The sequence below is a fragment of the Symphalangus syndactylus genome, chromosome X, assembly GCF_028878055.3.
Source record: "Symphalangus syndactylus isolate Jambi chromosome X, NHGRI_mSymSyn1-v2.1_pri, whole genome shotgun sequence".
Lineage (NCBI taxonomy): Eukaryota > Metazoa > Chordata > Mammalia > Primates > Hylobatidae > Symphalangus > Symphalangus syndactylus.
The window spans coordinates 26,809,781-26,834,097 of record NC_072447.2 but is presented as its reverse complement, the minus strand read 5'-3'; the positions used below and the strand labels follow the sequence as shown (position 1 = coordinate 26,834,097).

At 41.2% G+C, this 24,317-nt stretch overlaps 1 protein-coding gene across 7 annotated transcripts in view; it reads right to left on the bottom strand.

The window, feature by feature from the left end:
* Window positions 1-17,251: 17,251 nt before the first annotated feature.
* The window catches only part of FRMPD4 (FERM and PDZ domain containing 4), a 958,701-nt gene continuing 951,635 nt past the window's right edge, over window positions 17,252-24,317 (bottom strand). For 4 of the 7 annotated variants that reach the window (XM_055269159.1, XM_055269160.2, XM_055269161.2 and 1 more), the window contains 2 exons: window positions 22,957-24,246; window positions 17,252-21,239 (listed from right to left, as the gene is read on the bottom strand). In XM_055269159.1, the coding sequence (XP_055125134.1) occupies window positions 19,915-21,239; window positions 22,957-24,246 (2,615 nt within the window). In that variant the 3' untranslated portion in view covers window positions 17,252-19,914. Of the gene's footprint in view, window positions 21,245-22,956; window positions 24,247-24,317 lie in introns of all 7 variants that reach the window. The other 3 variants (XM_063634947.1, XM_055269163.2, XM_055269162.2) reach the window with 1 other exon arrangement.

Below are 24,317 nucleotides of genomic sequence, written 5' to 3'. Positions count from 1 at the left end.
ACTTAGCTCTCACTCACCACTTCCCCCATTACCCCCAGCCCGAGGCAACCACTAATCTATTAATACTTTCTGTCTCCATGGATTTCCCTATTCTGAACATTTCATATAAATGGAATCACACAATATGTGTCCTTTTGTGTCTGGCTTCTTTTACTTAGCGTGTTTTCTAGGTTCGTCCGTGTTGTAGCATGTATCAGAATTTCACTCTGTTTTATGGTTGAATAATTGTCCATTGGGTGACTAGACCACATTTTGCTTATCCGTTCATCAGATGATAGACATTTGGGTTGTTTTCTTCTTATTATTATTATTTTTGGCTACTGTGAATAATGCTTCTGTGAACATTTGTGTACAAGTTTTTGCGTTGATGTGTATTTTTATGTCATATGGTAACTATGTTTAATCATTTGAGGAACTGCTAATTGAATATGATCTCTGTGTTTAAAGGTACATGAAAGTATTGAGCGGATAAAATGTCAAATTCATTCCTGGCTTTTACAGCTGGTTTAGTCAAAGCATTTTTCTACCACCTCTCTGTCTATCCAGTCTGCCATTTTCAACACTGGTTTCAGCCTTCTTAAACATCTGAGTATTGCTGACTCTGCCTGAATTTCTCCTTTCTTGAGGTGTGAGGACCAAGAGAGAACTTCCTCTTCATCCTCTAAAGGTTCACCGAAAAAGTGATTGAGAAAAGGCAGATTAATAGGAAAAAAAGCATGTAAATTTATTAACGTGCACAGAGTCTTACAAACTATAAGATCACAAAGAAAAAGAAGATGGTTGACACTGACACCATCTTGAGGTTACAGAAAGAACAGGGGCTTGGATCCTGGTAAAACTGGTTATGATAGGGAGAGAAGAGGCCTGGTTAGCAAAGGTGTTCTTGTTATGCGGATAAAACCTCACAGGTAGCAGCCCTCAGAGAGACTAGATAATGCACATTTCTTTCAGACCTTTAGGTGCCAGACTCCCAGTTAATCTTCCCTAAATTTGGACAAGAGAAGGCTTTAGAGAAAGCTTGGCTGTATCAATGCATATTTTCTCTAAAGATGCAAATCTCCCCCACAGAAGACAGCTTTTCAGCTATTCTTGTATTTCCAGCCCTTCTGAATAGCCATCTTGAAATATGTCAAAGAAGTATATTTTGGGGAGAAACATTCTGGTTTCCTTCAGAGGGATGACAAGAAAGATCTGTCCATAAGCTGTAGGCAAGGTCATTGGACACAGCAAGGCCACTGGTTTTATTATCTTCCCCAGGTAAAAAATGATCAGTGATGGATATCCAGCCATAACTGTTACCTCACTTATAGCACATTCATGGCGAAGTCTCCATCGAATTCTGAATTGGAGTGTTAAAACAGTATGCAAGTGCAATTTCTAGAGAGATTTCTTACAGAATATGTGATACTTGCAAAACATGTATGAATGAATTACAAAATATGTATAATATGTGTACATTGTCTTCTAGAAAAGATGTCTACAGATCTTGGCATGATTTAAGTTCATTAGAGAGTTTCAGTTTGCTAATCTCATTTGTTTGCATAAAAAAAGGAAATTAATTATATGTTGAGTGTTCAGTGTTAAGTGGAGGGTTCAGGCCTATAAAGACATTTGGCTAAGGGGCTTCTCAACCTCAGCATTACTGACATTTTGGGCTAGACAATTTTTTGTTGCACGGGGTCAGGGGGGTGTCCTATGTGTTGGAAGATTTTTAGCAGCATCCCTAGCCTCTGCCCACTAGATGATTTTTGTTCGTTTGTTTGAGATGGAGTTTCGCTCTTGTCGCCCAGGGTGGAGTGTAATGGCACAGTCTCGGCTCACTGCAGCCTCCACCTCCCGGGATCAAGTGATTCTCCTGCCTCAGCCTCCCAAGTAGCTGGGATTACAGGCACCCACCACCACGCCAAAGCTAATTTTTTTTTTTTTTGTATTTTTAGTAGAGATGGGGTTTCACCATGTCAGCCAGGCTGGTCTTGAACTCCTGACCTCAGGTAATCTGCCTGCCTTGGCCTCCCAAAGTGCTGGGATTACAGGCGTGAACCAGCATGCCCGGCCTAGATGACATTTTCTATTGTCACTGGCCTACTAGATGCCACTGACAATAAAAAATGTCTCCAGATATTGCCAAAGTTTTGGAACTGTCCTCACAGAATTGACCAGAATTGCATGCCGAGTTCTGGGCAGAAATATAGTTAAAATTAAACATTAATCAGGCTGCACTTTGGCCCATTTATTGCTAAAAGTCATGTAGCACTAGATACTGACCATTTGCATCCCCATTGTTCCTATAGGTGGGATTTCTGATATTAGGATCATAAGACTGTTTAAGAATTGATTTGTGACCCCATTATTCCTATAGATAGAATCTCTGACATAAGAATAATTAGGCATTTAAAGATTGCTTAAGATGTTTTTCGGATCCCCAATTTCAGTGAAACAGCTGATGCCAACCAGTTTAAAGACCTCCACAGGAACGGAACCAGCATGAGAACACAGCTTCATCTCCTTGTTCCATGACTTTGCCCTGCACTCTTATTTTTTTTTATTTTTTATTTTTTTTGAGACGGAGTCTTGCTCTGTCGCCCAGGCTGGAGTGTAGTGGTGTGATCTCGGCTCACTGCAACCTGTGCACCCCGGGTTCAAGCGATTCTCCTGCCTCAGCCTCCCAAGTAGCTGGGATTACAGGTGCCTGCCACTGTGCCCGGCTAATTTTTGTATTTTTAGTAGAGACGGAATTTCACCATGCTGGCCAGGCTGGTGCACTCTTTGAGCAATCAGTAGTCTCCATACTTTGGTCCACTACAAAACCCTAAAATTCCAAGCCCTGCAAACTCCTTGGGGAGATGGATTTGAGGTTTCCTTCTGTCTCCCTTTTCAGTAGCCCTATGATTAAACCTCTTGCTCTGCTGCAACCTGGTGTCCGAGCATATTGACTTGCTGTGTGCACTAGGCAATGGACCTATTATGGTTATAGTTTCTCCTGGTGGGCAAAATGTTTCCAGTTGAGAACCACTGGGCTAAGGGTTTCCTAATCTGAAGTGACAATTTTTACAATGTCTTTCTACCTAAGCCAGAGGGGAAGACTGCCTCTGGGATGACCAGAGTCTGAACGGGAATAATCTACAGGAGTGGATTGATGACAAGGGGAGAGCAGTAGACAGGGATGATGCGTTTGATAGAACCAAGCGGATCAGGGGGCCACGTCAGTTTTCCTATTTATCTGACTTACTCAGCTTAATGTCAAATATAAGTCATATGCCAGAGGATTCAAGGATGACATGGTAAATAACACTGACGTGTCCCATCTTTATTCTCCTTTCTCTTGGCCGGTTAATCATGTGTGTCCAAATCCTAGCCTTTTGTGGCTGAATCCTTGAGCAGAGTTCTTGGGCAGAATCCCTTCCTTAAGGCTGAAGTGGCTGGCTGTGTGCACTGTCACATGTGAGAAAGTACGTGTAAGAGTGGGCGTGCAGGTGTGGGTGTGGAAGGAAGCTTGTATGGAAGCCTCCGGAACCAGAGGAACTTTTAGTTGACTCACTGAAGTGAGCCGCAGAGAGGTTATATGACACCCAAAGTCGGGCAGCTGGCATGACTCAGAAACAGGATTCAAAACCGGGTAGGCTGGTTTTAGAGTCCAAGTTCTTCACTGCCAGACTGTACTGCTTACCTGGATGCTCCCTCGCTGGTCTTCATGGAAATATACTAATAGCGTTATCATTTTGTGAAACAATGCAACCCTCTTTTTCCAGACTGCACCACTGGCACATTCCGGCCATCATTCCTAAGCGTGGCTCTATCGGGCTGGTGACCTCCCATTGTGTGATTTTACCACTCTCTTGTTATTGATATACTCAGGTTGCCCAAAAGGAACCCTTGGCAGCCGTTATGAAACATTTCAAAAGCTACTCTCCTTCATCTGTCAGCTGTAGAAGATTCTTTCAAGGATCAGAACCTTGTTGAGCAGGAAGGTTCAACTTGGGGACTGCCTCATTCCCAGTCCAGTTCTCCTATTGGCTAGCCCTTTCCCAACAGATGTATTTTTAACTTTCAGATTTTAAATTGTGACATATAGCACACATACATACAGGTCCCTAAAACATAAATGTACAATTTGATGACTCTTTAAAAAGCAAAGGCCTGTGTAATCACCAATCAGGTTAAGAAATAAGATGTTGTCATAGCCACAGAACCCCTTCCACCTACTTTCCAATCACATGACCTCCTTTCCTTTTAGAAGTAACCACTCACCTGGCCTTTATGGTTACCACGTCTTTGTGGTAATTCTTATTTAATCAATCTGAAAATAAAATGGTAGTTTCACTCTGTCACACATTACAGAATGCAATTGACATATATTGTTCTATTTCCCTTGATCCTATCAGCTCTGTGGTTATCAAAGGAATCAACTTAATGGTAATTAACTATAGCTTGGCTGCCCCTGTGCCCAGCTAGTAATGTAGGAGTTTTTTTTTTTTTTTCTCATTGATGTTTCCCTTAGTTTTCCCTGGGAGTTCCTTTTTTATTTTTATTTTTTTAATGTTTTTATCAGGGCCTTGCTCTGTTGCCCAGGCTGGTCTTGAGCTCCTGGCTTCAAGCAGTCCTCTCGGCTAGACCTCCCAGAGTGCTGGGATTACAGGCGTGAACCACTGCACCCAGCCCTTCTCTGCGAGTTCTTGTTAGTGTCTCACATGAGTTCATCAACAGTTTTGTGCTGAACATGTGACATCCTCCATGTTCTGCCTCAGTTCATCTTTGTGACCTGCTCCCTATCATAAGCTGGTGGAGAGCACCTCAGCCTTTCCCCAATAGAGTCTGTGTCATGACCAAGAGCACTCCTTCCAGAGAGTTCTAAGCGGACCAGAGGCAACATATGTAGAACTTAGAAATCACCATCCCCAATATGTGCCACCCTTTGTCATTGAAACCTCAGTGTGTGCTGCTTGTCCTGCAGGATCTGACCAGAGTTGTGATGTGAAGAAATTGTCTACAACAATGGAGAAAAATAAAAGTGGATTCTTAACTAATTTCATATAAAAAAGTATATTTCAGATAAAGACCTAAATATGAATGGTCAAACTATAAAGTAAATAGAAAAGAATATGAGGGAATCCACTTGTAAAGAATTGAGGAAGAATTTTTTTTTTTTTTTTTTTTTTTTTTGAGACAGAGTCTTGCTCTGTCACCAGGCTGGAGTGCATTTGTGTGATCTCGGCTCACTGCAACTTCCACCTCCTTGGTTCAAACGATTCTCCTGCCTCAGCCTCCCGAGTAGCTGGGATTACAGGCGCGTGCCATTACGCCCAGCTACTTTTTGTATTTTTAGTAGAGACAGGGTTTCACCATGTTGGCCAGGATGGTCTCCATCTGGGCGTGATCCACCCACCTCAGCCTCCCAAAGTGTTGGGATTACAGGCATGAGCCACCGTGCCTGGCCTGAGGAAGGACTTTTAAATAAAACCTTAGTATGAAAATAACCAGGCCAGGCATGGTGGCTCATGCCTGTAATCCCAGCACTTTGGGAGGCTGAGGTAGGTGGATCACTTGAGGTCGGGAGTTCAAGACCAGCCTGACCAATATGGCGAAACCCTGTCTGTACTAAAAATACAAAAATTAGCCGGGCATGGTGGTGAATGCCTGTAATCCCAGCTACTTGGGAGGCTGAGGCACAAGAATCACTCGAACCCAGGAAGTGGAGGTTGCAGTGAGTCGAGATCGTGCCACTGCACTCCAGCCTGGGAGACACTAAGACTGTCTAAAAAAAAAAAAACTACCAATCATTAACCTCGTGATTTATTATTGCTATTGTTTCCATACTAAGGCTTTCTGTTTTATGAGGGAAACGGTGGACAAAGTTTACCGGTGATGCACTGGGACACTTAGATCATGAGCAGAGCACTTGCACGTATTCCACCAGCCCCATAATAAATCACAAAAATGTCAAACCAGTGGTCCCTGTGCACTAAAGAGGATTTTATGAAAACAGTGTAGCCAATATCTCTGAACAAATACCTGTGAATATGTGACTACTGGTTTGCTCCGTTCAGTGCACACTAGATAACGGGTATAGAGAAAACTGAGAGGAAGAAAAAAACAATAGAAGGAAAACAATCTAGACTGAAGAAAGACATAAGCTCTCAGAAGAAAAAGATCCACTAAATTCCAAGCAGAATGAATGAAAGAAAATTCCAGACTTAGATACAACCTTGTGAAATTGAGACTGCAAGTAAGTGAAAGAAATGTCTCATAGGTAAAAGGAAATAACTCTTTAAAGGAACAAGAAGAACAGCAAACCAGCCGGTCATGGTAGCTCACGCCTGTAATCCCAGCACTTTGGGAGGCCAAGGTGGGTGGATCATTTGAGGTCAGGAGTTCAAGACCAGCCTGGCCAACATGGTGAAACCACACCCCCCCCACTAAAAAATACAAAAAATTAGCCAAGCGTGGTGGCGGGCACCTGTAATCCCAGTTACTCAGGAGGCTGAGGCAGAATTGCTTGAATCTGGGAGGCGGAGGTTGCAGTGAGCCAAGAACATGCCATTGCACTCTAGCCTGGGTGACAGACTCTGTCTCAAAAAAAAAAAAAAAAAAAAAAAAAAAAAAACTTAGCAAATTAATGCAAAAAGGTAAGAGGGCAATGACACCTCGGTTTTCAAGGCATGCAGTTTTGAACCTGGAATCCTATATGCAGCTAAATGATCAATTAAGCATATGGGCAAAGTAAAGGTATTTTCAGACATGCAAGAGTTTAACAAAGTTACATTCTACATAATCTTTATGAGAAAATTCCCCTAGGTGATATTGGATATGGGGAAACTATGGGGTCTATCCTAAGAAAGCTGGAGAGGGAAGTCCTAGGATGGACTTCTTATGCAGATAGAAACAGGTTCATGATGAAAAAGGAAGTCAAAAGGCTCTGGCAGGGAGAGACTCCTCTAAGAAGAGCCGATTTCATGAAATAGATAATACAATTGAGATGCTGGATCAAGTTGAGGCTTTGGTGGAAGCACCTGTGACAATTAAAGATGGTTGCAGCTTTTTAAAATCAGTCTTCCAATTAGGAGGTAGAATCAAGTTCTCCTGTTCTTGAGTCTGGTCTGGTGACTCAGCTGACTAGTAGAAAGTCGCTGGGTGACTTTCTAGTCTAGGTCGTAAGAAGCCTTGCAGCTTCTGCCTGGTTTTCTTGAGATGCATGCTAGAGATGCTCTGTCTTAGAAGCCGGTCACCATATAAGAAGTGCTGCCTTTTTGGGAACACTGTGCAATGGAGAAGCCCAGGCCTCATCTTTAGGGTAAGAACATCCTTTTTTTCTTTTTCCTTTTTTCTTTTGAGACGGAGTTTTGCTCTTGTTGCCCAGGCTGAAGTGCAGTGGCGTGATCTCGGCTCACCGCAACCTCCGCCTCCTGGGTTCAAGCAATTCTCCTGCCTCAGCCTCCCGAGTACCTGGGACTACAGGCATGCGCCACCACACCCGGCTAATTTTTTTGTATTTTTAGTAGAGACAGGGTTTCTCCATGTTGGTCAGGCTGGTCTTGAACTTCTGACCTCAGGTGATCCACCCTCCTCGGCCTCCCAAAGTGCTGGGATTACAGGAGTGAGCCACCGTGCCCGGCCAGAACATCAATTTTGTTTTGCTTTTGTGAACACTCTTTTAAGTGACACGGCAGCCGTGATATAGGGTGTATAGAAAAGGAATAATCTTAGCACAGTAATAATTATAATACAAACGATGATTATTGGATTGAAAATTGTAGATCCAATTAGCCGGGCATGGTGGTGGGCACCTGTAGTCCCAGCTACTCGGGAGGCTGAGGCAGGAGAATGGCGTGAACCCGGGAGGCGGAGCTTGTAGTGAGCCAAGATCCTGCCACTGCACTCCAGCCTGGGCGACAAAGCGACACTCTGTCTCAAAAAAAAAAAAAAAAAAAAAAAAGAAAAGTGTAGATCCGGACGGGCCCGGTGCCTCACGCCTGTAATCCCAGCACTTTGGGAAGCCAAGGTGGGCGGATCGCTTGAGGTCAGGAGCTTGAGACCAGCCTTGCCAACGTGGCGAAACCATGTCTCTATAAAAATACAAAAAATTAGCCAGGCATGATGGCACACGCCTGTAATCTCAGCTACTCGGGAGGCTGAGGCAGGAGAAGCAACTGAACCCGGGAGGCAGAGGTTGCAATGAGCCGAGATCACGTCACTGCACTCCGGCCTGGGTGACAGAGTAAAACTCCGTATCAAAAAAAAAAAAAAAAAAAATTTGATTGTAGATCCAACCTGAATCAATGCCTAAAACACTTTGTTTTTGCTAGAGAAATGAAAATGTACCTAACTTGACAAGGAAGAAACAGTAAGATAAACCTGCCCTTTAAGGAGGAATCAGCATTAGTTAAAGGGTCTCTATGAGGCAATCACATTGAACTTCTGTTAGGCAAATGTGGGGCAGAAAATTGCCTTTCTTTGGCATATAAAGAACTTCTCCAGGTTAAATGCAATTCAAATTGCGCTCAGCTTACTTTCTTTCGTCTTATGAAATATCTTTCCTTTATGTTTCACGATACCGAAAGTCCAGTCTGGTAAGATCTCTCTTAAAAATGAATGCAACCTATAGTCATCTCTTTTGGAAATATCAATCACCGTCTCAGTGCAGATTTCAATTTCTAAAAGGTTTTAAATGCATGTGCATGTTTTAAGTAGTTTCCTTTACAAGATAAGATTTAGTGCAGGAAAGAGTCATTGTTCTTAAATTGTACCTTAAATTTGTTAATGTAATAATTAACAAACAGTTGTTAATTATTTAACACAGTGATTCTCAAACTTGAGCGTGCGTTAGAATCACCTGGACGACTTGTTAAATCACAGATTGCTGTACTGCATCCCCAGAGTGTCTGATTCAGTAGTTCGGGTGGAGCCCAGGAATTTGCATTTCTAATGTTTCTAGGTGATGCTGATGCTGTTGGTTCAGGAGCTACACTTTATGGACCACTGACTTAAGATGGAATGAATTCCCAGTAAACTCTTTCTTCTTTCCTTCCATGCATAGAGCTTTTTGTTTCATGCTCCAGCAGAGCTCTGGATAACTTTATGGTTTTGAGAAACCAGTTCACCATGCTGTTTCTCCAGTCTGCAGTGCTTTACAAAGGTTTAATCCCTAAACACCATGGAGAACATTATTTTAAATAACAATGTAAATGATGTAAGTGCAAAGGTACTGAAAGCCTAAGATAGAAGGTGGAAATGAAGAAGTTGGGGAGGGGTAGAGAGGAAGCAAGACTGGGGGCGCAAAGAGCTTCGTTTCACATAGGTGGGGAGTCAAGGAGACTGTCTAAAGATGATTGAACAAGAAGCAGAGATGTAATTATAACACTTAAAGCTAAATAAGTAACCATGAATAGAACTTAATAATAATACCCCTGTCAAACATAGGTTAGGGGAGGAGAAGATAAGGTGAGGGTGACGTAAGTAAGTCAATTCTTCGTCTTTCAAGAGGTGGTCCATAATATCATCCAAAGTTGGTAAGTCAAGAATTTAGATTATCTAGAACTAAGGAGAAAACCAGCAGAAAATCTAAACCCAGAAACTGATGTTGTCTCTCAGAACTGGAACTGAGGGTGGAAGTTTGGGATAGGAGATGGTTGCTTTTTGTTGTAAGTTCTTTGGTGGAAATTAATTTTAAAAAAATACATGCTAGCATTTCTCTGACTAGAAACAGTCACACTAGCTACTTGGCTAAGAACTATTGAATAAAATTGCAGTTCATTTGTTTGAATATTTTTTTTTTTTTTTTTGAGACAGAGTCTCGCTCTGTCGCCCAGGCTGGAGTGCAGTGGCGCAAACTCGGCTCACTGCAAGCTCCGCCTCCCGAGTTCACGCCATTCTCCTGCCTCAGCCTCTCCGAGTAGCTGGGACTACAGGCGCCCGCCACCACGCCCGGCTAATTTTTTTTGTATTTTTAGTAGAGACGGGGTTTCACCGTGGTCTCGATCTCCTGACCTCGTGATCCGCCCGCCTCGGCCTCCCAAAGTGCTGGGATTACAAGCGTGAGCCACCACGCCCGGCCCGTGTTTGAATCTTGATTCTGACTAGCATCCATGATTTTGGGCAAGTTCTTTGGAGTCTTTAACCTCGGTTTCCTTTCTTAAAAATTGAGAAGACAGTAGTAATTTCGCATCAGTTGTTCTAAGAAATAGATGCAATAATTGTGCATGAAGATGATTTAGCACAATACCTGGCACATTATGCCTAAATAAACATTAGCTATTATTATTATTAATGTCATTATAATCATACTGACAACAAACTGGAGACTGGATTCGTAGGAGTTGGAGGCAAAGGCAGCCTGGAGGCAGGAAAGCCACATCTGGTCCCTGTATGTATTTCTGGGTGATGTCATATGCTACATTTATTTACATCGTATGCACCTGTGTGTGTGTGTTTGCCTTGTTGCACCTTTCTCAGAAATCCAGGGAGTACTAAAGAAGGAGTATTTCAGTAAGTCTGATTCAACAATATAGCTTTAAAAAATGTTTTTATTTTTTAATTTCTATGGGTACATAGTAGCTGTATATATTCATGGGGTACATGAGATGTTTTGATACAGGCATGCAATGCATAATAATCACATCATGGAGAATGGGGTATCCAGCCCCTCAAGCATTTATCTTTTGAGTTACAAACAATCCAATTATACTCTTTTAGTTATTTTAAAAAGTACAGTCAAATTATTACTGACTATAGTCGCCCTGTTGTGCTATCAAATAGTAGGTCTTGTTCATTCTTTCTACTCTTTTGTACCCATTAACCACCCCCACATCCCTCTCAGGCCCCCCCCAACTACTCTTCCCAGCCTCTGGTAATCATCCTTCTACTCTCTATCTCCATGAGTTAAATCGTTTTGATTTTTAGATTCCACAAAAAGTGAGAATATGTGATGTTTGCCTGACTTATTTCACTTAACATAATGATCTTCAGTTGTGTTCATGTTGTTGCAAATGACAGGATCTCATTCTTTTTTATGGCTGAATAGTACTCCATTGTGTATAAGTATCACATTTTTTTTTTATCCATTCATCTGTTGATGAACACTTGGGTTACTTCCAAATCTTGGCTAATGTGAACAGAGCTGCAACAAACATGAGAGTGCAGATCTCTTGGGTATATAACCAGCAATGGGATTGCTGGATTATATGGTCGCTCTATTTTTAGCTTTTTTGAGAACATCCAAACTGTTCTCCCTCGTAGTTGTACTGATTTACATTCCCACCAACAATGTACAAGGGTTTCCTTTTCTCCACATCTCTGCCAGCACTTGTTCAACAATATAGCTTTACATAGCTTTGGAAAATAAAGAGAATAAAGGGTCATGGAATCTAGAAAGAAATGAGTCCTGTTCCATACTTATCTTTGCTGGACCCCACATGGAGGGAATAGCATCCTTTCAGGGTACTCTGGCGAGGAGTTCCAAGTGGGGCATGTTGGGGAGTTGAACTTGAATGCATGGGCTCTGCTTCCAGATGAATAACTTAGGAGCAAGTGACTTGAGCCGACCTCATCCTCCTGCCCCATAAATACTTGAGAAAGGTGTGGTTATGCTGGTTAAAGTTCAGCATATTTAACAATTCATCTGCTAGTTGAATTATTCTGTATAACCTGATCCTGAAGTCATAACTTGACTAAAATGAGTGCAATGAAAAAAGTCCCATTGTCACAAGAAGCTCACCTATGGACTTAGCACTAATAAAATCCTGACCTGCACAGGTCAGCACATCATAATTATTGGAGTTTCCATCCCTGGAGCAACTTGGCATGTTAATACAGAAATATATCTAGAGAATGGACCTGGGCCAGGGCAGAGAAGGCTGAAGGTTTCCCATATGGCCTTTAATGACTCACATTAGGGCTGTGGGTCCTGAAAACCTTTCAAGTCGGTATTTCAAATGATACTATTTCATCTATCCAGAGGAATATGTGATATGTGATCCATTGGATCTGTAGCTGAGGAAAGAGCCTTGGTGGGCATGGAGGACAGACCCTGAGGTGGCCCCCACGATTCCTGTCCCTTGGTGTTCCATGCCCTGTACAATCCTCTCCCCTGGAGTGTGAGCAGGAAGCTATTGCTTCTAGCCAATAGCATATGGCAAAGGTGAAGCAATTTTGGAAATGCACTTAAGGTCCCAATAGGTTAATTTTTAGGTAATCAAGAGGGAGATTATTCTAAGGGGACCTGACTCGATCAGGTGAAAATCCTTAAAGGAGGGACTGGGCCCTCCCTGAGGTAATGGATTCTCCTCATAGGCTTGATAACATAAGCAGCCCTGTTAAAGGTGCCCTTGTGGCAAGGAATTGTGAGCAGCTTTCATGACCTGAGGGTGGCCTCTAGTATCCAGCTGGTAAAATGCCAGGACTTCAGTCATACACCCTCAAGAAAATGCGTTACTCCAACAATCTGAATGAGCTTGGAAGCAGACTTGCACCCAGGCAAGCCTTCAGATGAGAATGCAGCCCAGGTGAAACCTTGACTGCAACTTTTTGAGCCAGTTAGGCTGTGCCCAGACCTCTGACCCACGGAAACTATGAGATAATAAATGCTTGTTGTTGTAAGTCACTGCATTTGTGTTAATTTGTCATGCAGCAATAGGAAACTACTACAGAGAGGTGGGGTGGGGGGGAATGTCAGGGAAGACAAAGAGGGGAAAGAAGACAGAGGGAAGAAAGAAAGAATATTGAATACTAAATTTAAATTGGCTTTCATAAAACTGTGAGCCTCACCTCTTCCTTTATTCCTTTCTACCCTATACAGTATTTATATTTTAGGCTGCAGAACATGTTGGGCCACATCTGAGGGGACTTGGGAACAGCCTTGAAACCCAACCAAGAAGGAAATTGGGACCAAGAATAGATGGAAAGATGGGAGAAAAAGCAGAGGAAAGCTTAGGCTCTGAGCTGAGGGCTGGTGTGAGCTCAGACTGTGTTGGGAAGGACATGTTTTAGGGAACAACCACTATGTTGGCTGTTAGGTCAGTATTTGCCTCCACACTTCACACTCTCCAATGCCTTTGTCAACAATTCACAAACTAATGTGTAGCCAACATTTTACAGCAGATTTTCAAATCTTGGGGAAGAAATAATTATCCATGCAAATCACATATCATCATGTAAGACATCCAAAGGCTAAGAGCAAGTGAGTGTATTTGAGTCTATGTATGTGTGTGTATGTTTTAATTTTTAAGGAGATGCTCAGTTGTCTTTCCACCTAGGACTTGGGGCCGAAAAAATGATTTTGGCTAAGTCAAGCTCATGGTCTAATGAAGGAAAGTCTTTATCTGCAACTGTCTCTATTGCATATATCATTAAAATTTCTTCAGCAGGGTATATATGAAATGAGTGTCATGTGTACTGACTGATCAGAGTTAGTTCTTTTCTCCAAATTGTAGGCAAATCCCTGACTTATATGTGATTTCTTCCTCAGAAGCCTATAACGTTCCCTCCCGGAACTTAATGTGATCTCTCATTATTTTGTTTATTTTTCACTCTTTTTTATCTGCTTGCCCACTGGAACTGCACTGTACAATGTGGTAGACAATAGCTACATGTGAATGTTTAAATTCAATTAATTATATAAAGTTTAAAATTTGGTTCCTTAGTCATACTGGCCACATTGGGAATACTCAGCAGCCACATATGATTATTTGTTGTCATATTGAGTATCACAGATTTAGACACTTTCCATTATCACAGAGAGTTCTATTGAACAGTGCTGAATGCTGCACATTTAGTCCTCATAATTCATGGTCCTGATATGCATACATTTCAGTTACCATGGTTTTGCTAATCTACCAGTCCCCAACAACATAGTTTAAATTTCAGTTACCATGATATGTTAACTGAATTGCATAAAGCACAAAGTTTGCCATTAGCTGTTCAATCCAAAAATCACTACACAAATAAAAGGTGTGCATGATGGTCAGCAACCAATTGCATTACTTCTTTCCAAGTCTGCCACTGATTGGTCTGTTATTCAGCTCATGCACACCCAGCAAAAACCAAGTAGATGTGCTGCCTTCTTTTGTTTTCCCCCGTGTGATAAGGCCATGTAACATTTAATAAAATTGAAGCATTGATAGAGAGAACTCGTCAACAAGGATGAAAGTGCAGCAAAGAAAAGTGATAACACTAGAAGTGAAATTAAAATAAGACATCAATGGAATCATCAAAGAAGTAGCTGACAGTGAGAATGACATTGCCCTCATTTGAGACTGTAGATGTGCCACCAGAGAGATGCAGGGAAGGTACATGTATCAACATAAATAAGGGGAGAAGTTATGAGGAAAAGGATGAAGCTGTCAGAGAAAGTGACACTGGAAAAAAAAAAACACTTCACATGAAAGGAACTCATGGAGATATTTCACAATAATAAAAACACAAATGATAAAATATTGGAAGCTTTGACAATTTGCCAAAGGCATAGAAGATGCTTATCTATACCATTAAGCTATATGACGAATAAAAGAAGGCAAGCACTGTTCAAACTCCTCTTGATAAATTTTTACAAAAAAGATCCTGTTTAATTCTCAAGGTTTCTAATAGTTTAAATTACTGTGTACTAAATAAATATCAATTTTACTGCGCTTTTTTATGTCCCTATACATTAATAACTGACAATAAGAGAGTATTTAAGTTTTGACAAAAATTGTTGTAGGTCATGGAACAGGTATAATTTTTCTCACTGATTATTGATTGCTTTGCAGAGTTTCAGCTTGCATGGTCACTTTCCCAGTCCTGCACTACCATGCAAAGGAAGGCTGCCTGTAATGCTAACTCACTCTGAACCTCTACTTTCTTGAGGAATGAAAAAGGTTTGCCAGTTCTAGAATAGGTGCTCCATCTTTGGCAGGGACAATGTCAGTCATATTCACCATCGTACCCACCTGTAGCACTTAGGACGATGTCTGCCTAGATTAGGAAGTTAATAATAGCTGGTGAATGAATGAGTGAAAAAATGGATCCATCTTCCTTTAAGTGGGAGGCAGGAAGAAATCATGAATCATTAATGAAAAAGCAAGTTAGGAAATGGGAACTAATCAAAATGAAAACAGCAGGAATATTACATGGCTGGAGGTTACCAAGAAAGCTAAATTCCACCAATCCCACATACATCCACTACCAAAGTGAATTCTGCCTATAGTGGTGAATGATGATGCCACAAATGGCACAGAATTTTGGTCCAGACTTTAGAGTAGAAAATGTGAATTAACACGAAGAACGAAAAAAATAAAAACCGCAAACAAAAACCCCAAAACCCAGTGTTCCGAAATTAATGTGTAATAGAAAATTAAGATGCAATGATAAATATAGACAGTTTCATGGAAGGCAGCTGGTTAATTTGAAGTTGAATGGTGCAGTAAGTTACTTTGGACATTTGATTATCTATCTCTTTCGGTGATGTAGGATTTAAGCCATTCCATTATTTTGTGTAGCAACAAATATTTGATAGAAATACAGATTGTTCTTCTGTGGATTTTCTATGTATAGGCTTTGGAATTAAAAAGTGAGATGTGTGGCCAGGGTATAGGTGGAATAAATAAAAAGTATCCAATTTAATGATATTCAAATTGTTATGAATAAAAATTCAGTTCAAAAGGCGAGATTCTTAATCTTTGATCTGTCAAAGCTGAAAAGCTATTGCTGCAACCTGATTTTAAAAGAAGATTTGGGATGTTACATACAAATTTATTTTTCGTAGTTTTTGCATTGCTAGAGGGGGAGCTAGTACTGAAATCTATAAAACCAAACTGACAGCTAGTCTTACAGACCCATAGGCACGCACACACACACACACACACACACACACATCGCTATCTACACAAATCAAAATTGACCACTTTCAAAGCAAAGACAAAATCAGGTTAGAGACAATGTAATATTGATGCAACTTTTTCCTTCTGTTTTTAGTCTTTTTTTTCCTTTTTTTTTTTGAAATGAAGTCTTTCTATGTTGCCTCCCAAGTAGCTGGGGTTACAGGCACACGCCACTGTGCCTGGCAATATTAATGTATTTTGATCCCCATGAAGGTTTGTAAATGTTTGGAAGAGATAAGGAATTACCTGAACACAGGTGATTTGTTTTCCATTTCAAAAACCGCACAATTTTGAAGGGTGATAACCGGTCAAAAGGAAAAACAGCCCCGCCCCCACTGCCAAATCAAGGATAATCCAGGCAGGATAAATTAGAGCACTGTCCTGGGTCACTCAGAAGTAACATTCAGAGAATTAATTACTGGCATTTAGAACTATATGAGAGCAGAACATAAACAAATGAAGATTATCTTTACTAAGAGAAATCATAACGAAAGATAACATTTATAGCAAAAGGAATTGAGCCATTGTAGTATTGCTATAGCTAGTTATTTCAGGCTTTCTTTTCTGGAAAATAATTTCGTTTGTGATTAGAGTAATTTCCGCTGAGCTTAAGGTTAGTGGGATCTGTGTTAATTGTAATGTCTCAGCAATTGCATTCATTTTTGATTTCTTTTTCTTGAAGCTAATGCTGTGCGGTTGTTGATCTGAGCACTCTGTCTTTCCACATCAGTCATATCCCTTCTGACGAATTCACTTACGTGAAATATGCTGGGACTGACACTTAGGTACAAGGGCAACTGTGGTCAGAACAACTCTCTGAGCCAAAAGCAAAGCTCATAAACAAAATACAAATAACTTTACTATATAATACAGTAAAGGATGGAATGAAGAGGCCCTAAATTGTGGACAATGGTTATCTTTGGAAGTTGGGTTTATAGGTGACTTTTACTTTCTCCATCATTTACTTCTGTAATGTTTATTTGATAATATTAAGGAATTCCCAATTTTTCAAATGCAAAAACGTCGTTGTGGTTATGTTTAAAAGTTCTCACAGGATATTCTTACTGAAATATTCATGGGCTAAGCACTATGATGTCTGGGACTTGCTTCTAAATCATACAGTGGGAGAGGAGGTGGGTAGAAATACAGAAAATAAGATTAGACATGAATCGGTATGTAATGAGTCCACATGAATTCATACGATTGTGTCTGCTTTTGTTTGAAAGATTTGTGGTAAAAGATTAATAAAAATGGTAGGAGATAAACTTGGCAAAGTAGACTGGGGACTAAACGTAAAGAACCGCGAGTATAAGGAAGGTTTATTCTCTAGTTCAGTGCTCTCCAGATTTCAGTGAATGCAACCCTACCTGCGACAATATTGTCACATGCATGCACCAGGCATATGCTTATTTATTCATTCATTCATTTATTTATTTAAAATTATGTACATGTACCATTGTACTATTATGCCATTATAAAACATACACAAACATAAAAAAGCTAGATAAAAATAAGCACAAGTATTGTTCTAATATGTTCTTCCTACACTCTATGGACCTGGACCCCGGTTAGGAGCCCCATGCTTAGTGAATGTGGGGGCCCCTTGAGGTTTTCTGAATAGCAAAGAGTTTATTTATAAGAAACAGAAACTTACTGGCGCAGTAATGGGAGGTTGATTAGAAGGACCCAGAGCTACTTCCCTGAGGCTTCTCAAAGAACTCCAATGGACTGGGAAGTTGTTCTAACTAGATATGTGACTTGAACAAGGATGGTCACTTCCTTGTACACTTCTTTTACATATATGCAATACACATAATGTGTTCTGCACACAGTCAGGATACAATATGCATATAAAACAAACATTCCCCCACATATTATCTTGGGCAATATATTTAACACAACGATTATGATGATAATAATAGCTAACATTAATTGAATACTTACTCTCTGCCAGGTATTGTGGTAAGAACTTTACATACACAGTTTTACTCAAAACTCATGACAACCCTATGGAAATCGATCTTATAATTGATTTTCATTTTATTATGAGGAAATTGAGACTAGAAAAAGTAGCTTTCCCAACATAAAAGGGCTAGAAAATGGCAGAGTCAAAATTTAAATCAAGATGTTTCTGACCCCAAACCCCATATCCGTAACAACTCATCCATATTGCCTCCAGAGAGAATAGTGTCCAAACCAGCAGATTGTTGTGATGATTAAATGAGATAATATAGTTAATATGCTTAGCACACTGTCTGACATAGGGCACACATCCTATTGATAGGTTAGAATTTTAGTACACAGAATGATATTTACTAAGATTTTCCACAGTAAACACCACTAATATCTCTCAATATCAAAACACCAATATTTATAATTATAATTGTAATGAAATAATGTTTTATTATTTAGTTAAACATTATTTATAATAACACATGCCTAAACTCCTTTCCTTCGCTGCCATCCATAACCACGTGTGGCTTTTGTTGTTGAGTCCCTGTGGAATGGCTGACTAGAGAGAGATTGCAATTGTGGACTGTGTTATGCCTCCTTCTCAGTAGGCTACAAAAGTAGAAATATTTGCACCTGGTGTACTCCCGTCATATTCTTAAGGAGCCACCTGTCTAAGTAGGAGTGCATGTAACTTGAGCACTGAATGACCCAGGAAATACATATATACATATCGATTTTATCTTACGACTGCAGGGTACTTTTAGAGATGTGATAGTCCTGGAAATTTCTTTGCATTCCATTGGTTTCACTTGAACTGGTCAAATATACCACTTCCATTTCTTTCTTTTTTTTTTTTTCAGATCTCACATTTTTATCAGCCAATCCAGATTAAGTATTTATTTAATAAATACTTAACTATTTAATCATGGCTCCTATGATTACAGTAGCCATCTCTCCCTGATTTTCTGGAACATCCAAGATTGCAGATTTTGTCCCGGTACTACGCTATAATTCCAAATTTGATTGGCAGCCTTAGCCTCTGTAGAGGCGGTGATGCATGAAGCCCTATGCTGAGAGCTGTGATCTGAGATGATACTCACAGGTGCTGGTGTGTGGTCTGGTCTACATTACTGAATCTGTACTTAATTTTGATGATCATTAAATATTCCTTTTTGTAAGTTTGCAAATACTTAATGTCCTATCACTCTAAAGGGAATTTTAAGTTTCGTAGTTGAGTTGGGGTGAGGGGAAGATAATGTCTTTGGTTTGTAGATTTTTGACATTTAGTCAAAGCAGATCTTTCCATCAAATAATTAATTTTGGTATTATTAATTCTATACATTTTATGTAATGAGATATTCTATAACTCTAGGTATTACCTAGGAAACTGCCCATCATCCCCTCTGTTCTTCTCCCTGGGAAGCTTTTTAAATGCTAGAAACACTGTGAAGAGCATTTGTGCTGACACAGTAGAATCCATCCCCACCAATTTGTAGCCCAAATAGCAAAAACCCAAATTAAATACGTGGGATTCTTGGAAGAAAGCATCCAGTAACCAAATACTATGAGCAAAAAATTAATTTATTACAGATATATTCTCTAGTAATTCATAATAGCGTCTTGAATTTTAAATGTCTTTTTGCTATTTCCAATGCTTAAAAATCATAATTTTAAAACATAAGTACTTTTTTATATACATTGTGATTTCTTTTCTTTTCTCCCTCTTTATTGTTTTGTGTTTTACTTCTAAATATGAATGATATGGTCTCCAAGTAGCTACTTGGAAAGAAAGGGGATAGGATTCATTGTTTTGCTCTAACATGGTAGAATTTAAAATTTCACATCATATACCTGGAGTTTTAACTATATGAAAAATAGCCAAATGTCATCACTTTCTTGGATATTTCTTTTACGTGTATATATATGTATAATATAAACAGAATACATCTGATTAGTACATTTCAACATTTCATCAATGTGACTTTTATCTCCTATTTTATATAAAATAACAAAATATACAGAGAGAAGAAAGGAGACATCTGTTCATCATACACACAAAGTAAATAAAAGTTCATGTATGGCTTTGCAAAGGTAGATTATGACGTGACTTCCATATTTATTTGTTTAAAAGCCTCTTGAGAGAACGTGTCAGTGTGCTTACGAGAGCGGCCATGGTGGTTGAGTGTCGCGCCGAGAGTCCAACATTAGGGTCCCCAGGGTTCTTTCCAGTGGCTGCTTCGGCAGCTTTCAGTAGACAAATGTAATTTATGACCACTTCATCGATCTTCCCTACAATTTCCTGCCGCTGTGTTTCTGAGTTCACGACTTTAACTAATCGCATGCAAGCTTCTGTTAGGCAACAGAGCACTTGAAAGCTGGAAGTCATAGCTAGGAGCATCTCCTCCGGGCTTTTCTCAGCCATCGCCATTTTCCTACAGGCACTTCCCAACTGTCTGGACTCAATGGATAACAGTTGCTTGTACTGAGAAAGTGTAAGGTCATATGCTTCAGGGCGTGACTCCTCTCTCTTCTCCTTGGTTGCCCTGACGAGACAGAGCAGCTCATTGGCATCATTTTGGGCTGCAAGGAACCCATCAGGCATTGCATATGTGCTCTCCTTTAGGGCATTTATTCTTGCAATCCGGGCATCAAAAGCCAGGTTGCTGAAGTCCAAGTCATCTGGGCCTCGCAGGTCTTCTGCCCAGACCTTCAGCACTGACCCTCTGGATAGCTCCCCTCGTTGCTTCTGAATCGCCACAGCCAGGCATGGGCTGCTTGGTTCTGGCATGGCTTGAGTCATCTGTGGTCTATAGAGGCAAGAGACCTGGACGGTGGCCTCTCCCCTCTCCTCCTCTTCCTCACCATCTTCATCCTGCCCTCGGTTCAGGAAGCAATAGCTGAAGGGTCCCCGGCATCTCCAATTGCTGCCCTCCAGCTTCCGCAAGGGTAATGTCCTATACAGCTTTGAGTCTTTATGAGCCACTGGGGACCTTTTGTGAAACCTCCCCTCAGAGCTCAAGTGCATTGAGCTTTGGGAAAAACTTTTGGTGAGCTTCCTCCCCAGGGGCAGTTCTGCTCGCCTTTCAGAACTGGCCTCCTGTGCTTCTGTGATGCCTGGACACTTTAAGCTGACTGCACCCTTGGTTCTCTCTCGGAAGGTCTCCAAATCGACAGATCCGGAGAGGATACTGCTGCTATGTCTCAGAGCCTTCTGGCTGGGGGGTGTCCTGAGGCTCCCCCCTCTCAGATCCGGTGGCCGCCAGCTCACAGCCTCTCCGTATGCCTGATTTGCGTGGGAGAAATCATTAGGGTCTTGATTTGGAATTGGCACCTTTGATTCCGAGTGAATGTTTGATGGTAGCAGGATGGGATCAGCTTCAGGATGTTGAGACCAAGCTGAAGGCATGCCTCCTCGTCTCTCCTTCCCAGGCTCTGTCAAAGCTACACTAGGGGTAGTAGAAAAACAGAGAGAATCATTAAGCATCTCCTGGGAGGCCATTTTTACTACATCTCTACATGATGTCTGTCATTTCTCAAGGATGTAGTCTGGAAGGGCTGCCGTATGCTAAAGTCACCCTGCTTTCCAAAGACTGCCTCTTGATATCTCATAACAAATTTCCATTTTAATGAATATCAAGAAAATACTGGAATCTGTTATTTCTGGAACTGCTGATTCATTTGGAATTGTCTAGAAATCCCAAACATTTTCAGGGACTTCATGAATTGCCTTGCTGCCAATATCTACCCATCAAAGCTTAGACACAGAAAACAACTATGTATAGATTATTCAAATATTGGAGATAATAAGTTTCATTTCAAGGGAATTAGGTTAAATCTGGCATCGTTACTTTTCTTTCTTTTCTTTTCTTTTCTTTTCTTTTCTTTTCTTTCTTTCTGTCTTTCTTTCTTTCTTTTCTTTTCTTTTCTTTTCTTTTCTTTCTTTTCCTTTCTTTCCTTTCTTTCTTTCTTTTAAAGAAGTGGCCTAATTTAATTAATGCAAATTAAATAAGTGAATCTTTTTAAGAAGACAGCATGAGGTTTGCCTGGTACAAAGTCTGAAGTTGAAACACTGGGCCAGTTGCTCAACATTTTTTTTTTTTTTAAGAAAAGCTGTCATGTGAAGCAAATAATCCCCATCTCACAGAATTTTTGTGAGAAGCAAGAGGTAACTCAGGTGAAAGTTCTTTATAAATCATGAAGGATTAAACAGTGTGACTTAGTTTAGAGGTAAAGATGCAGTTGGGTGATGAGTTAGGTGATATTCACAGATAGCTTTTCCAAGGCAGGTAAGGCCAGTGGTGGGTTTTCAGAAAGTAGAAAATCTTAAAAGAACAGGAGTAGAAAATGACCAGTATAAGATCTCACTAACTTCTATTGACCTGTATGAAAAAGACACTATTGATGACATAATTTGAAACATGAAAGTATGAAAGAGTATCTGCTTTTGCCATGTGATGGCCAGCCAAGTGGATCAGTGAGGGGAATGCATGCCATTGAGTGGTGGAGTGGTGAAGGTGGGATACAGAAGGTAGATGTGTTCTTGTTTCTACGTGTGTTTACACTTTATTATTTTGGAGAAAATAAAGCAGCTCATCAGGAAAAACCTCAAAATCTTCCTGACACTGGAGTATGCAAGACACTTCAGAACATCCATATAGGGCAGTCTTACAGAGTAGGGAGGAATCAGTAAGATTGCCCAAAGGCAAATGATCTCTCCAAATCCCTCCAATCTCCCTGATACCCTGCTCTCTTATCCTTCCTTGTCCCTCAGTAATGAAATGGCAGAAGTAGAACTCAGATGTCTTGGGAAGAAAATCAAACTGTTATGTGACTCTAAGCAATACTATCATATAACTAAAAGTCACACTGGGCATTGCTAAACATCTGCATTTAGAATTTAGGAAAAGTATATTGCCCCATCAAATTCTGAAAGCAAGCACAGAGCAAGATTATAAAGAGCAAATGCCATTTTCACCTTTATAATCTTTAGTATTTATTAAATACCAGGGGGTCAATGATTGGTACTTTACAGTTCTGTGGCCTTTTAAAATTCTACCTTTTACTTTTCTTCCAGACATTACGTTTTTCAGTTTGTTGTAAATATGGTTTACATGCTCCTGGCATGTCATACAAAGTGCTAAATCCATCATTGCTGTACCTGTGGTTTCCTTAATCTTGGGGAGCCGATGGCATCCATCTCTCAATGTGCCAAACAGGGGTTCGGTGTTAATGGCTGTGTGCAGAGCAGGCACCGTCATCCGTGGACACATCCCTTCTGTCTGTGGGTGCAGTTCCTTAAAGGTGGCTCCGTGGTTGGGAAGCCCAGGGGCTCTCTCCTCTGAAGGAATGTAATTCACGCCTTTCCCAGAAGCATCAGGAATCAAGTGCTTCCCCAGGGAGGGGCAGAGCGGTGACTCCACGGGTGTGGCACAGGCACTGCCACTGCTGCCCGTGCCACAGCCTGCATCCACTGAAGAGCCTTGGGAGCTCTGCAGAGAAAAATGGCCCTCGCTTTGCAGCGATGACATCCGCTTGGCCAAGTGGTAGTCACAAAGGCGGGCCACACTCTCATCAGCCTCAGGAAGCTTGGAAGGATGGTCGCAGGTGGACGAGTCAGCGTCCTCTGGGTTATCTAAGTCTTTGGCTGAAGATGCACAGGTCACGTCAGTTAAGAAGCGGTCCCCTTGACCAAGTCCTGAGCCATCACTGGTTTCTCCATCGGGAGCTCCTTCTTCCTTCCCTTCGGCCTCCCTTGCCCCAAGACCAGAAGCTCTTGGAAAGGTTTTCCCCGTTGCTGCTTCTAATCCACTTTTTTCAGCCATCCCGCCTTCAGGGGCCACATACCATCTTTGACTGTCCTTGCGAAAGGCAGTTCTCTCCAGATTAAAAGTGCTCAGGTGTTGACTGTCCCGTGAAGACACAGTACCAAATTTACCACTGGCATCCTCCTCCATTTCTGCCGTTTTGGTCCCCTGCTGTTTTTTTCCTGTTGTGTTCCCATTAGGGGGTGCCTTCCCCTCACCATCGGCCAGCTTGCTTTTCCTTTTGCTAGTGCAGGAGTATGCCACCGACCCCATGTGCAGTTTGCTAAAATAGTCAGTGACCGACTTAGTCTCCATAGTTTCAGGCTCCATCTCCATGTGGTCTGAGTGAAGTAACTGCTTGGAAGGCACAACTTTGGGCGGGAGGTCGGTTGCTGGCCTAGCAGCCAGGGCGTGCGAGGACTTTGGAGGCAAGCCCCCAGCGGGGGTCTTGGAGGCCGGGAACTCGGTCTGCTCTTCTGCAAGGGGGTGGTAGCCTTCGTGAGTGGCCAAGAACATGCGGGAGAGGTTTTCTGACTGTTTTTGTGCTGTGGCCAGTTCAGAACTCTCAGTCATTTCAGAAGAGTTAGTTTCATTGCCCGAGTCTGACGAAGACTCAGGACTATAAGCCCGCAAGATGGCTACACCTGCATGCCGTAAAAAACAAGAACTGATTAATGGATGCATCAGAGGCACTTGGAGACATGTAAGAAAATGG